This window comes from Phyllostomus discolor, chromosome 10, assembly GCF_004126475.2.
Source record: "Phyllostomus discolor isolate MPI-MPIP mPhyDis1 chromosome 10, mPhyDis1.pri.v3, whole genome shotgun sequence".
Lineage (NCBI taxonomy): Eukaryota > Metazoa > Chordata > Mammalia > Chiroptera > Phyllostomidae > Phyllostomus > Phyllostomus discolor.
The window spans coordinates 161,828-176,589 of record NC_040912.2 but is presented as its reverse complement, the minus strand read 5'-3'; the positions used below and the strand labels follow the sequence as shown (position 1 = coordinate 176,589).

Here is a 14,762-nt window from a genome sequence, read left to right as displayed (position 1 = left end):
GCGTGCCCCACCCAGTGTGCAGCTCCGGAGCTCGCGGGCCCTGGGGGCAGTGGCAGGGTGACCCAGAGGCCGGAGCCCCCCCCTCCTGCGGGCCCTGCGCTCAGGCACTGGGGGGCCCTCTTGAGAGCACAGTGGCCGGGAAGTGACACCAGGGTCCCCAGGCCAGGCAGCCTCAGGCCAAGGTGGGTGGTGACCCGGCCGGGCAGGTGAGAACAGCTCCTGGCCAAATCTCCTGCCTCAGGGAGGGCTGGGTGGGGTGGTGAGGCCCCGCAGGTGGTCTGGGGGCAGCTGGCCGTGGAAGGGCGCCCGGCGGGGGGCACACCCTCGGCCCTGACTCGGGACTTTGCTCTGACATCCGGCAGCTTTCCCGAGCGGACCCCGTGCACAGCCTCTCAGAAGCCCCGTGGGGGGCAGCCGGTGGGCCCAGGGGGCGGGGTATGAGGCCGACGGGCACACTCAGAGCCCCCATTGGGCACTGGGGCTGCGGGAAATAAGCCCCCGGGTGTGCCCACAGCCGGAGCTGGCAGCTTCCTCGGAAAGCCCCTCCCTCCCCTCAGGCTGAGAGTTTTGTCAGCCGCCGTTTCTGCGTCCGTCATCCATCCGTGTGTCCGCCTGGCCTTGCTCATAAGTCGGAGGGTGGGTCGGGCGACGCTGGTTGGTTTCCAGACTCGGGGTGGCCTGGGGTCGCCGGCAGCTCACCAGCCCTGGGGGTGGGGGTGTCTGTGTGGAGAAGGGGGTCCGCCACCTGGGTCAGAGGGGGTGTGTGTGAGACGCCGTCGGACGCAGACGCCGTGGCCTCGCTGGCTGAGGGAGGCGGACACCCCAGGGCCCGGGCGGCCACACGCTGCGACTGGCGGCCCTGGACCGCCCTCCTGTGCCCGGGGCGCAGCCCCTCGCGGGAGGACCTTCTCCGGCAGGACTGTGGGCGGGGGGCTCCCCCCTCAAGGGGACCCCTGCTCCAGGCCACGGTGGGGGCTTCACAAAACACACACCCGAGGGTGTCACCCCTTCCTTCTACTCAAGGCACTCGGCTCTTTTTGGCTCCAAAGTTTGGGCGCCCCCGAAATCCAGCAGCCTCTCGGAGGGCCGACGGGGCGGTGCCCCGCTGTCGGGAACGCCCAGGCCGCTGGGTGCGGTGGCTCAGTGCCTGTGTGCGGGGACCGGCCCCTGGGGACGGCCAGCACCCGGGGGTCGCGCCAGAAACAGCCTCCTCTCTCTACGCGTCCTCCTAAGAAAAGGACCTTTGAGGACACACCCTGTGCCTGAGCACATCGCACGGGGTCAGATGAGGTGGGGGCCGTGGACATGGGGGTCCAGTCCCCCAGCTTCCCGGCTTAGTGACCCGACGCATCTGCACCCCCCGCCTGACACTGCGCTGTGGGGGCACCCTCGCTGGGACTCGGGGCCTTGGGGCCTCAGGGCCTCGGGGCCTCGGGGCCTCGGGGCCTCGGGGTCTCGGGGCCTCGGCACGGAGCGCCAGAGGCTGCACCCTGAGCGGCCGCCGGCTGGGCCCTGGGTTGTGCTGACCCCTGAGGACTGGGGCTGGCGGACCGGCTGGGTGCAGCCCACTGCCGGGGCAGGGCCCCGCTGAGCTGGGGCAGTGGCTGTGCAGGGAGAGAGCCCGCAGAGCTCTGCCCGCGGCGGCCTGGCCTCGTGGGGGAGCCAGGCGTCCTCGGGGAGACTAACCAGCTTCCTCTCTGTCCCCGCCCCCGTCCCGCCCGGCGCCCAGGGGGGCGTTCTCCGTGGTGCGACGCTGTGTCAAGCTCTGTACCGGCCATGAGTACGCGGCCAAGATCATCAACACCAAGAAGCTGTCGGCCAGAGGTAGGTGGGCCGCGCGCAGAGGGTGGGGCACAGGGGTGGCGGGGCCCGGTGTCCTGGCTGGGGGTGGGGGCTAGGTGGGGTGGTGTTACAGAACAAACAAGGGGGGCCTGGGACGATACACTATTATTGAAAGAAGGCCCCGGGTCCGTTATGTCCGCCGCCCTAGGAAAGACGTCTCTCAATGCCAGAGATTCGTGAAAAGGAAAGGAAATGTTTATTTAATGCTATACAGACTTAAAGTAGTGACCTAATGTCTTTATCAAAAATCCTAAAGTCCCTAAAAACACCCACAAACACACAGTCCTTCCTTCCTTCCCCCTTTGCCCAGTCCAGAGTACCGTATCTCAGGAAAGGAAATAGAAGTCCATGGCTCAGGCAGTCCTCTGGTTCTTCCTCTCAGGGCTGCGGGAGTCTCCACTCTGTCAAGGCCGTGTGGTTTCTCCCCCAATGGCTGCCGTGTCTGGGTTTAAATCCCCCGCGCCAATCTTCCTCTGCAGCCCCATTTCTGACTCCTCCTACACTTGGGCACACTTGCCCTCAATCTGCTGTCTTCTCCAGCTTTTCTGGTCACCATCGTGGGTCTGGGCAGGTGTCACCCCATGTCCTGGAGCCAATCTTCTCCCAGCTCCCATGCAGGCGCTGAAACTCAGGGGACCTGCCCCCCAGGTCCCATCTTGGGGGGAGGTCCCTTTCCATCCCCCTGGCCTTGAGCATGGCCACAGCTATTTAGCATATCTACGTGACCAGCCAAAGGCTATAGGTATGCTAAATGACCATGCCATGGATTAGCTGCAAAGCTGCCCTGCATGTTCTTGCTCTGTGCGCCCCTTCCCCCAACTCACACCTGTGGGGGAAGGGGTGAAGACACCTTAAAGTCTCCTGGACACCTTGAGTTCTGGACCCCATTTCAAATGCCTATTTGGGGTCCCCCCCTCTGGGCTGCACCCTGTAACAGCGGGAGGGATGGGGACCCCACCCTCTGATCCAGGGTCACACAGATCCGGGGTCACACAGATCTGGGGCTGCTCATGCTCACCGGCCCCTGCCAAGGGGAGGCCCTCGCAGGGGCGGACAGGGAGGGTCCCAGGGGCGGCAGGGCCGTGCCTGGTGGCCGTGCTGCCGTGAGCGGGGCTGGGGGTCAGGTGGAGGCCGAGGGTGGCGCCGTCGGCTCCCGACACGAGTCCGAGAGGCCCTGCCAAGGCATCCTGGCCGGACCTGGCACCGCCCCCACTGCAGGTGCGGGGAGCCGCCGCCACCTGCTGGGTCTGTGGCCCCAGCCCAAGGCCCTGGGGACAGGCCGCTGAGCCTGGACCGTGAGGCTCGCTTTGCTGTGTTTAGGCGCCTGCTGTATACCTCCAGGACTCAGTGTCCTCCCAGCCCAGGTGGGTCAGCCCCCCACCTCACTGCTTCCTCGGGTTGGGAGCCGAGCAGGAGGGCAACACAGGGCCCCGGGGGTGGTGGGCCAGGGCATGAGGAGGGAGGCCCCGGGGCCATGTGGCAGCACCGCTCAGAGGCCACGGCCTGTGAGCTCCGTGGTCCCCCCGGGCTGGTCCCGGACAGCTGTGCTGCGGCCCGTCGCCCCGCAGGGGTGAAGCCAGGCAGGTGCTGGGTGCTGTGGAGGCCGCCGGCCGCTGGCCTCCCAGGCATCGGGGAGGCCCAGGTGCAGGAACCTCAGGGTGGGCAGGAGGCAGGAGGGGAGGCCTGGTGGCCACCGGGGTCCCCCAGGGCCGGACGAGCTCCTGGGGAGCGACAGGAGGGAGGGCTGGCCCCCACCGGGCCCTGGGGGGGGGGCCAGGGGGGCCCCGGCCGGGACACGGAGCACCGCCCCCCCCCCAGAATGGCCAGCTCTCACGGACGATGCCCGTCAGCCCCGGATGGTGCCAGGGGCTGAGTTAGGGTTTTAAATTTAATACTTAATTAAATAGAGGATGGTGAGACATTCAGAATCGGCGAATGTGCTGAATAATTAGAGATTATTAAACTGCCGTTCACAAAGGCAGTTTAGAGGAAAATGAATTGACTGGGGTGAGAGATCAGTGGGGACTTGGGTTTTCTCAGCGTTTCGGGTTCCTGCTGCCTCCCCCCGACCCTGCCAGCGCGTTGCCGGCACGACGCGGCTGTCGGGCGATTTTGGTGCCTCGGAGGGCACCCCGGGCGGTGAGTGGGCCTGAGCTCGCTGGGGTGAGTGTCCCGGGAGTGACCCTTGGCCTGCGGCCGCCCCCTGGGGGTCCCAGGCATTTACTGCGCCCTGACCTTCAGCAGCACCCCAGGGCCCTCAGAGCCCCCAGGGGCCCAGGAAAGTGGGCCCCCTCTCCGCACCGCAGAGCTGGGGGCACAGGCTCTGGCCTTGACCCGGCTGGGGAGGGCTGAGGACCCCTCAGGTATGAGGCTGACCTGGGGGCGGGGGCGGTGACCTGTCAGCAGGGGGCTGGCCCCACAGGTGGGACTGGCCTTACCCTTAGGGAGCTAACCTCCCAGGTGAGGAGACTGAGGCCACAGGGGTGCACATGGGGGCCTCACCTCTGTACCCCCTCCCACCTCCAGGCTGAGGCCCCTTTTCTGCTCAGGGCCTGGGTGGCCCCCCTGCCTTGGGGGCATCCCTGCAGAGGGTGGGATGGGGCTGAGCACCCACACCTGCCCCGCGCTCCCGCACCGCGGCTTCCTGCTGCCCACGACCCAGACCCAGAGCCGGGACGGCGCCACGAAGCCGCTGAACTGGGTTAAGGGGGCCGCAGTGCGGCACTGTGGGGGCACTGAGCCTGGGCCCCCTCCCTGGGCTGGTGCTCTCGCCTTCCTCCCCTGGGCGCCCTCTCTGCTCCTCACCCTCCACCCGCCCCCTCCATTCCTGAGGCCCCGAGGGCAGAGCCGCAGGAGCGGGGAGGGCTGGGCTGGGGGCCTGGGGCTCTGCCAGGGGCTCGCCAGCCGCAGTGAGGGTCCGGGACGGCCAGGCTGCGCCCAGCGGCTCTCACGTCCTCCCACCAGAGACGGCGCTGCTGCTGCTGGCGGCCGGCGAGAGGCCCAGCGCCACCCTGTCCCCCAATCGTCCCCTCCTCCGGGCTCTTCCCCCCCAACCCCACAGCCAGGGAGCGGCTGGGGGCCAGGCGGGCGGGGGTTGGGGGCCTGGGAGGGGGGATGGTGCCCGGACAGAGGGGGGCTGTCCCTGGGGGCCATGAAGGAGGGAGTGCCGGCCTGGAGGACTCTGAGCGCCACTGTGTGCCTCGGTTTCCCCTCTGTGACGGTGACCACCGCAGGTCCACGCTTGCCCTCTGCCCTCAGCAGCCTTCTCTTCCCTCCTGACAGCCCAGCTGCCTGGGGGACCCTGCCGCCTTGCTAGGGGGCTGGTGAGGAGCTGGGCTCAGTCCCCCTACCGTTCCTGGGGGCGTTGTTGGAGTTCCTGTGTGACCACCCTCCAGGCGCCTGTCTCTTCTGCCCCTCCCCCTCGTGGTGGCCACTGCACAGTGACAGCCCCAGCCCCCCCCCCCCAGTGTGGGGGCTGCTTCCATTCCTGGGCCCCCGCCCCAAAGCTGGGGGCCCCACACCTCTCACGGCCCCGGGGTTCACGCAGCTGGGTGGCTGATGGGGCACCACAGGTCCAGGCTAGCTCACGTCTTTGAGTCAAGTTGGTCTGATTTTGTTCGCTGAGCGATTTTATGGGGTGTGAATGAACGCTGTGTTTTATGTGTGGGTGTTTCTGTTTAGGAATCGTAAATGGCTTGTTTGATGCCTCTGCCAGCCCCTGGCAGGGCGGGCGAGTGCCACGTGCCCGGGCACACGGCCCCTCCGGCCTGCGGCTCCAGGGCAGGCGGCGGCTCCCAGGCTGGCATGCGAGTGGGGCGTGGCCTCCGCCTGGGGCGGGATGGAGGGGGTGGGCCCCTACCCATGAGTCTCCTGGCTGGCCGCTGGCCTGGCAGCAGGCGTGCGGAGTGACTGGCCAGGCTGCCGGGGCCCCAGGTGACTCCGTGTCCCTTTCCGTCCCCAGACCACCAGAAGCTGGAGAGAGAGGCTCGGATCTGCCGCCTCCTGAAGCACTCCAACATCGGTGAGTGGCGGGGGGCGGCGGGGGGCAGGGCGAGGCGGGGCCTCCCTCCCGGCAGGACAGCGGGTGGCCTCTGTCCCTTCTAGACACCGGCGGCCCCTGTCCCCTGTCCCCTTCCACCCTGGTCCGGTGCCGCCACCCTCCGGCCCCAACAGGGCGTCTCCTCCTGGAGGGATTCCGGGGGTGGGGCCGCCCCTGGGTGGGGGAGGTCAAGGCCGCAGCTGCGCAGGGATCCCTGTCCGCCCTCGGTGTCTCCAGCCAGGCTTCCCGTGGGCACACGGGTTCCTGGGCATCCTCTGGCTTCAGAGGGGCCGCAGGGTGCAGGGTGGCGGCTGACAAAGGAAAGAGGCCGGAAACGGGAGACCAGAGACCAGGGCGAGCACGGCCCCGGGCTGAGGTCCAGGTCTTGTTCTGCGGAGCCTCTGGGGTCCCCACCAGCCCAGGGCCAGAACTCGGTGGCCTTGGGGGACCCCACCCTGCCTGCTGCCTCTCGGGGACACATGCAGCCTAGGGAGGCAGGGCTCAGTCTGGGGGTGCAGCCGTCCTGCCCAGGTAGGTCCCTCCTTTCTGGTGCCCCAGAGCGAGTCTGTCGGGGGTAGCTGCTCGGCTGCTGGGTGGTGCTGGCCCTGGAGGCTGGCGTGGGTCTCCGGCCAGCTGGCCCTGCCTGCCTGCCCCCATTCCCGGAGCTCCAAGGTGGTCCCTAGCTACTGCCCTGTGAAGCGCTCAGGTGTCCGGCCGTCTGTCCTTCTCACTGGTGGACTTCTGGGTGCTGGGGCCTAGGCCCTGCCCACACTGGGCAGCTGCCAGGGGCCCTGAGGAGATGGTGGACCCCATTCACCAGGGGCTTCCAAGGGTGGACTCCCGGGCCTCGTCCACCAGAACTGTGACTCAGTCCTGCCAGGACGGGCCTGGGACTCGGTGCTCACGGGGTGTCAGGCTGCGCTAAGCCTCAGTTTGGGGGCCGCTGGCCTGGGCATCCATGTTGTGGCCAGAATGGGGCTTTGGCCACAGGGAGCCTGGCCGGTCCTTAGAGCTGACCCTGGGGGCCCCGGCCCCTCCAGGATCCTGAGTCCTCTCCAGCTGTGCTGGCCCAGTTGTGGGGGGCCTGGCAGGGGCATCAGGGGGCAGTGTCTCATTTCCTGGGGCCTGGCCCATGCTCTTTAGTTGCAGACTCTGAGGCCGAGTCTTCTGGTGTCACTGGCATCACATTCCTGACCGGTCCCGGGAGGGAGGCTGGGGGGCCCAGGAATCTGTCTTCCTACACAGTGCACCGGATTCTGCGGCGGGGTCCACAGAGACCCCAGCCCACCCCTCACTGGCTGGGGGACGTCCCAGCACACCTAGGGCTCCAGTCTGCCCCCCCCCTCACTGAGTAGGGCCCCTCTGCCACCGGGCACCATGTCCAGGCTTGCTCTGCACACACCCTCTCCCCACCGACCCCACGCCTGTGACGCCTGAGCACCAGCCAAGGCTGGGTCCCCATATTCTGGGCGATTTGCAGGAGTCCCCTCAGGCGGGGGAGGGGCCTAGGTGCTCTCTGGGACGGAGTTTGTGGGCAGCTCTTCCGCGAGAGGCCGCAGTGTGCTCAGCACGGTTCTGGGTCAGTGCCGAGCGGTCCCCACGGTCCTCGCAGCAGCTTCATTCCAGGATGTGGGGGGGGAGCTGAGACTTCGGGCCTTGGAACATTCCAGAACATGGAGGAGGCAGAGCTGTGAACTGACAGCTCTGGGAGCCTCACCGCTGCGGGGGTCCCACGATGCACGACCTTTGGTGACGGCCTCTTCCCCGGGGCGTGGAGTCCTCAGGGCCGCCGTCGTCACAGAGAACGGCAGGGCTCCCTCCCCCGAACAGGCCACTGGTGCCCCCCCTTGGGGCGCGGGGGCTGGTGCCGCTCCGCTCACCCGTCGCCGACAGGGGCTCTGCGCCCGTCGGCCGGGCGGCTGTGAGCTCCGGCGGCGGGGGCTGTCTGGTGCTGTCCCCCGCTCCATGGGCGTGTGCCAGGCAGTGGGCCACTGAGCCGAGTGGGGCACTGCATTCCCCAGCTGGAGGGACCCCCGGGCCTTTTCGTCCATTAGTCTGGGGCCCAGCCCCTGGGGGTTTAACTTCTCCTCGGAGACAAGGTGGGCCCTGGGCAGAGGAGACAGCCAGGCGTCCTCCCTGGGCAGAGAGCCTTGCGTGGGGACAGGGTGGGGTGTTGAATGAGGCCCTGCTGCCCCGGGGGCCGGAACTGGCACAGCCCACAGAGGCCCCACACACAGGCCCAGGGATGGGGTCCGAGAGGGACCCCACGGTGGCCCCCTGGCCTGGGACTTGGGGCGCAGGCCCTGGAGGCGCTGAGGCCCCAGCAGAAGGATGTGCATGCCTGAGGCTCCTTCCCCTGCACCCTGGGCTGGGGTGTCCGCCCCGGGGCTGCCCCACTGGACACTCGGGGCTGTGCAGTCCTGTCCTCCTGCCTCCCGCCTGTCTTGTACTGGCTGTTTCTATTCAAACGGGTTCTGACAGCTCACTCTTTCCTCAGCTCTGTCTGACGCTGTGGTCTCAGGTACCAGCTAGGTTTTCTTCTTAACCATTAAAATCACATGCAACTATTTTTAAGTGTTGAAAGTATATTTTTAAACGTGTCCATGTGCACACAGCCTCAGCTCCCGTGCAGACCCTGGAGTCCTCCGGGGCCAGGGGGTGGGGCCCGCCCTCTGTCAGCGGTGCTGTGGGGCAGGGGGCAGGGGGGCCTCCTCCAGGACGAAGGCCTTCCGCGTCCCAGACTCCTGGGCCCCTGGGACGCCAGGGCCCCTGCAGGGGAGCAGAGAGAGGTCCCAGCAGTGTCCCTGGGTGGGCACCGTCAGGCTGTGGCCCCGGGTCACAGGTCACTGCAAGCCCTGTGGGTCTCCTGGCAAGGAGGGGCTGGGCCCTGGGCGGGAGGGGCCAGAGCTGGAAGAGGGAGGACGCTGGAGCCAGTTAGGAGCTGGGGAGGCGTGGGGGGCACCGGCTGGGTTGGGGGCACCAGAGGGCGGCCTCTCGGGGGCCTGAGCCCCGCCCTGTCCGCACTGCTGCTCGCAGCGGCTGTGGCCTGCAGCCTGCTTCCCGCGTGTGACCCTCCGAGTCGGTCGGCTCCCGGCGGGCACACGTCCAGGGCTCAGAGCAGCACCCGCGTGTGGCTGCCCGGGGTGCAGGGCAGAATCCGGTACGTGGGGGGTGGCGGTGTCCAGAGAGAGCCGTTCCCAGAAAGATTTGGTGTTCGGGGCCGCGCACCCCCCGCTCAGCCAGAGGAGGCGCTGGGGCGCACTTCCCGGCACTCGCCCGTCCCCACCACGGGCCTGGGCCGGCAGGGTCCCCGGCTCAGGGACAGACCAGACCTTGGCTGAGCTGTGATGGGGGAGGGGCGTCGTCCTGCTGACCTCACGGTCCGGAGCCACAGCCCGGGGGCGGGGCCTTTGGGAATGATGTCTCGCTGGGTGTGTGGCCATCTGTCTGGGGTCCCTGCCCCTCGGCCCCTCTCCCCACGCCCCCCAGTGGCTCCTTGGGGGCCCAGTCTGTGAGCCCATCCAGACATAGACCTGGGGCTGCAGGCCAGCAGGGCCCAGGTGCACCCGGCTCTGCCCCCTCCCCATGCGGTGGGAGCCCCGGGCCCAGGGAGGGCGAGTCACCCCTGGCACAGGGGTAGCCCCGCCGCCAGCCCTCACGGCCTCTCCTGTCCCTGCAGTGCGGCTGCACGACAGCATCTCGGAAGAAGGGTTCCACTACCTGGTCTTCGATCTGTAAGTGCTCGGGGCGGGCCCGCCCAGCCTCCCTCGCCCTCCTATTTGCTTAGCGGTGAGCAGCTCGGCCCCAGGGACAGGGCCGCTGCACAGGGCCCTCCCCTCAGCCGGAACGCGCTGGAGAGAGGAAGGGAGGCCTGCGAAGGAGCAGGTGCTCGGCCTCGTCCCCTCCTTCCCCTCGGTGTGCACCCCCACGGCGGCCACGAGTGTGTGCCTGCGTGTGAGAATGCCTGCGTGTGGCCACAGTTGCACGTGTGCATGTGTGTGTGTTGAGTGTGCACACGTGGGTGTCAGCATAGATGTGAGCGATGGCATGGACGTGTGTGTGCATGTGTGATCTGTGAGTGCACACATTTCCCTGTGTGGGGGTGCTCCGTGGGGCGTGTGCACGCGTGTGCGTGTGCGGGGGCTGAGCGAGAAGGCATCTGGGGCCTCCGCCGCCCTCCCCGGCTGCTGGATTTAGCAGCGGTGACCTCACCCCTCGCTCCCGACAGCACCCCGTGGGGCTGTATTTAGCTGCCTGTGAGTCAGCGCCACCGGGGATGGGGCTGCACAGACGGGGGCGGGTGGGGGCCACGCACCTCGGGCCGCTCTGTGTGGCCTCCAGGCTGTGCCAGGGCCAGGAAAGCCCCACCAGGTGCTGCCGCCACAGCACCCGGCTGCTCGGGGGCCCAGGGAGCCCTCAGCCCACTCGGATTCCTCGGTCGAGAGGAGTGGGGGCAGTCGCTGCAAGGGTCTGGCCACCCCTGCGTACCCCTGTGTCCCACAAGTCAGGTGACCAGGGCGGCCAGGCCAAGGCCGGACCCTGCAGTGGCCGTCCCCTGGGCCCGCAGATGTGCAGGCACGCGGTCACCCCGTTCCCCCCAGGAAGGGTTCGGGCCGCCAAGCTGCAGGAGGCCTGTCCAGTCGGTAGCTGATGGGTGTGTGTGATTCGGGGGCAGACAAGGGGGAGGGAGTGGTGCGTGTGCGCACGCTTGAACGTGTAAATGTGTGACCACGTGTGTGCGTGTGCCCACAGGAGGCTGCTGTCCCTCCTGGCCCACACAACGGGCAGGCGCCTAGAGAGGCCGAGGGGGACCAGCAAGAGGAAACGGGCTGGCGCTTCCCAGGGAGCGAGGAGGGAGGGCCACCGGAGCCCAGCGCTGGGGGGGGTGCGAGCACCGACTGACAGGTGGCCCCCATGGGAGACCTTGGGGAGCCAGCGGTCCCGGTGGCAGTGGCGATGGTGCAGGGGCCGGTGGTGGGGGTGGAGCCGGGACAGACAGCAGCGGAGAGGACAGGGTGGCGGGGCCTCCAGACCGAGACTTGCGTGTGCTTTCCCGCAGGGTCACTGGCGGGGAGCTCTTCGAGGACATCGTGGCCAGAGAGTACTACAGTGAGGCGGACGCCAGGTGGGTGTGGACCCCTCGCACCGTCCCCTCCTGCCCTCCCCCCCAGCCCCACTCCTGCCTCTCTGGCCCACGTTGTCCCGACGAGGGCCAGGCAGGTGGTCGGCCGGACAAAGGTGTCAGCCTGCCTGCCAAGTGGGAGGGCCCAGGCCTGCTCGCTCTCCTCAGGCGGGGAGTCGCCCACAGAGTGGTGCTGTCCTCGGGGTGGCTGGTGGCAGGGGGAGAGCAGGGCGGTCACGGGCGCCCTCCTGCCCTCCCTTGGGTGTCGGTCGATAGCTCTCAGCAGGCACCCCCAGGCCACCTTCCTCACGGGGACATGAAGTTTCCACATGCTGGTCCCAAAGACAGACCAGAATTCCCTCTCCAGATTCCTCCGGGGCCACCCTTACAGCATGAGAGAGCCCCTGTGTCTGGCTGTGGTCCCTGGAGTCCCCTCCCAGGGTCTCCGGGGCAGGGGCAGGAAGTCAGGCTCCCGTGCAAGGGGGGGAAGGATGGGCACTCTGTCCAGGCAGGGCCTCCAGAGGGTGCTGGGCAGCCCTTCCTGCCGGGGTCAGCCCTCACCAAGGGGTGACGTGGGCTGGTGGCCTCAGAAATTCCATCTGCAGCGTGGCTGCTGGGGGTTGGCAGGGCCCTGCCCTGGAAGGGTCGGCCACCGTGGCCTGCCATGTCCCATGCTTGTCAGCCAGATGCCACCTGATCCACGGCAGGGATGTCACTCTTCATAGTGCCTCTCACCTTGGAGACCACTGAGGGCGGTCACTCCCCGCCGTGCCCACCTGGGGCCTGGCCCACGGAGACATGCATTGACGAAAAGAAAAAAGCTGTCAGTGGCCCTCTTTAGTGGGTGGAATTATGGATGCATTTCAGTTTTTTAATCTTCTTTGTCTATTTTTAAAATTTTCTTCAATGAATATGTATTACTTTTCTAATCAAGAAAAATGAATATGACTTTTTGAGTAGCTTTTTGTGACTTGCTTCTGCACCCACAGGCCACCTTGCCTGTTGGCGACGGCCTGAGGCCCTGTGAGAAGGTGTGCATGGGTCCTGGTGAGCCTGAGCTGGACAGCTGGGGCTGGGGGTGGCCTGGGGTGGGGAGGGGAGGCCAGACCCGAGGGCGCAGGGGCACTGGCTGACCTTCTGAGGCTCCTGGAGGAAGGGCTTTCACTTTGCAAACACCGGGAGGGGCCTGTCCGTTTGGAGAGGAGGAAAACTCGTTTCAGTTCCCCACTTAGTAGAAAAGTGGGGCGCAGCCACCGCTGCCCACTCTGCCGTGCTCCGGGGGCCTGTCCCGGTGTGGGTGCCTGACCGCCTGCCCGTGGGATGTGGGGATCCAGGGCCCAGACCACCCTCACATCTGCCAGGGCACAGGGCTCCTGGGCGGCGGAGGGAGTCCAGGCCTTGAGAGAGGGTCCTGCTGGCCCCCCAGAAGGGATGTCATGGCCCACATGACATGGTCCACACGTCCAGCCCCGGGCTGAACGCGTACTCAGGGGAGAGGGTTACCACTTGTTCGCTTGGGAGGGCTGCTTGCCTTCACTCTCGTTTCCCTGTCCGGACCATGCGGCCCGGCTCCTGAATCCTCAGTGTCCCCACCGGGCATGGCCCAGGGTGTGGTGCCGGCCTGCCCTGCAGCACAAGCCCCGAGGAGGGGGCACAGCCCACAGCCCTGGCCCAGCTCTGGCCTTAGAGCCCCTGGACCATTGGCCATCATCTGACAGAGCCTTGCTGTGGAGCCTGTGCACACCCACAGGCCGACGGTGCCCCTGACCTCACCACATTCCCGACCACGCCCACAACCAGGCCACGCCCACGCCCTGGCCACGCCCACACCATATCCAGGCCCCCATGAGGCCCACGTCTCTCACCTCGCCCTCCCGACTGCGCCCACACTCTGACCACGCCCCCAGGCCCCGCCCACATTCCGACTGTGCCCCACACTCCAGTCATACCGCAGGCCCCCAAACGCCTGTGACCACGAGCCCCTCCCTCGCCACCTGCCCCTCCCTCCCGGGCCTCACCCCTTCACTCCTGGGGATCCCTCCCCCCGGCATCCTGCCCTCCTTCCGCAGTTGGGCTCCACTGGCCTTTGGGGCCCCTGGGCACTGGCCCAGAAAAGGGAGGGCCCCTGCGCTGGGGCTCCTCCCAGGACGCCTAGTGTCTTCTCACAGCCCGGCCGCCAGGAGGCGTGGCAGGGCGGAGGGACAGTCCTCCAGCTCTCCCTGCTGGGGAGCTTCCCGGGGGTCCTGGGCCTTCCTCGGACCTGGAGACCTGCCTTTGCCCATGGAGTGAGCGCTCTGCCCGGGACAGGAGGGAGTCTGGCCAGTCACCATGGACGCCCCGGGGCCTGCGTTTCCCCTGGGAACCCCTGGAGGAAGGACTCAGGGTTGCGGGAGGCAGGAGCCCCCAGACACCCAGAGCAGGGCCCTTCCCTGGCCAGTGACCCTGCAGGGCATGCACAGGGCTCGCTGCCCAGAGCCCAGCCACGATGAGTGGGTCCCTGGAGGGGGCAGCCAGGCGGGTAGGGCTGCCCCTCGGAACTGTCTGCAGCCCGGGAGGCAGGACGCAGGTGAGGAAAGCAAGGGGTCTCTTCTCAAACCTGGAAAAGCAACGTTCAAAGTCTTTACGACACACCCTAAAAACCCTAAAAAACAATGTGGCTCGTGCAAGATGGTGCAAGGGCCTCGGCCGTGCTGGCCGTGAGGGAGGAGGGGAGCCGGGGCCCAGAGCAACCGTCCAGGACCGGCCAGCCTCTGGGGTGCCCCTCAGGACCGCTCGGAGCGCGGAAGCAACTTTCTGGATTGTCAGAACACGACAAACGGCCCCGAGGAAGAAGGGAGGAGACCTTGGGACCGGCCACGGCTGGGCAGCCTCCTGTCCTCGGGCCTTGGTTTCAGGCAGCCTGGAGGCCAGGGCAGGAGCGAAGGGAAGGGGTTCTTGGGGGCTGTCCCCAGAAGTCGTCACAGGTGGGGCTGCCGGAGTGGGCCGCTCTCCAGGCGGCGGGGTGTCCCGCCCACCTGCAGGCTGCAGGGGCGACTCCCGTGCTGGGGACACTGTGGAGAGCTAGCCGGAGATGGGCCAACACGGCCTGGTCGGCGGGTGGCCCCCCGTTTTCTGTGGTGGAGCCTGGTTTGCTCCTCCGGCTCTTCGAGAGCCTGGGGGGCAAGGCCAGGGAAGGTCTGTGTCCTGCCTTCGTGGGTGGCCCTCGGGGTGGCCCTGACACATCAGGCGGGGCCTGCAGGACGGTGGACAGGGAAGAAATGCAGGACTGGACACCAGCGCTGCTGGCCCGGCCCACGGTGCTCAAGAGAGGTGCGGACCGAGTGCCGCCCAGCAGGAGCCCTGTACCCCCGGGGGGGGGGGGACTCGGGGGAGGGCAGGAGCAAAGCCCACCTGTCCGAGTCTACCTTGTGAGCAGAGCTGCAGCAGACAGACCCGCGGGTCCCACAGACACTTGGGGAACACGTGCTGCAAAGCAGGGGTCAAGGGCAGGCCTGAGAGGAGAGAACAGCACGTCCCCGTGGTCCCCGCAGCCACAGTTGGTGGAGGCAGGTGCTGCCTGGATACCCATATAAGGGACGGGGCTGCCCAGGGCTGCAGGGGGGACAGTGTGGGTGCTTTGAGGCTACCCCACACAGGAATTGGAAGGGCATCCTGGGGGGTGAGGCCTCTGAGCTGGAGATACGAAACCCAAAGCTGGAACCAGTGTGTGTGGTGTCGGACGGTCAGGGCAGAGAGGCCTCTGCAGGGCGTGGCAAGCTA

At 67.5% G+C, this 14,762-nt stretch overlaps 1 protein-coding gene across 4 annotated transcripts in view; it reads left to right on the top strand.

The window, feature by feature from the left end:
* Window positions 1-14,762, top strand: part of CAMK2B (calcium/calmodulin dependent protein kinase II beta) — a 48,478-nt gene that overhangs the window by 12,314 nt on the left and 21,402 nt on the right. For all 4 annotated transcript variants that reach the window (XM_028504149.2, XM_028504155.2, XM_028504151.2 and 1 more), the window contains exons 2-5: window positions 1,730-1,824; window positions 5,804-5,863; window positions 9,561-9,615; window positions 10,941-11,006. In XM_028504149.2, coding sequence (XP_028359950.1) covers window positions 1,730-1,824; window positions 5,804-5,863; window positions 9,561-9,615; window positions 10,941-11,006 — 276 coding nt within the window. The remainder of the gene's footprint in view (window positions 1-1,729; window positions 1,825-5,803; window positions 5,864-9,560; window positions 9,616-10,940; window positions 11,007-14,762) is intronic.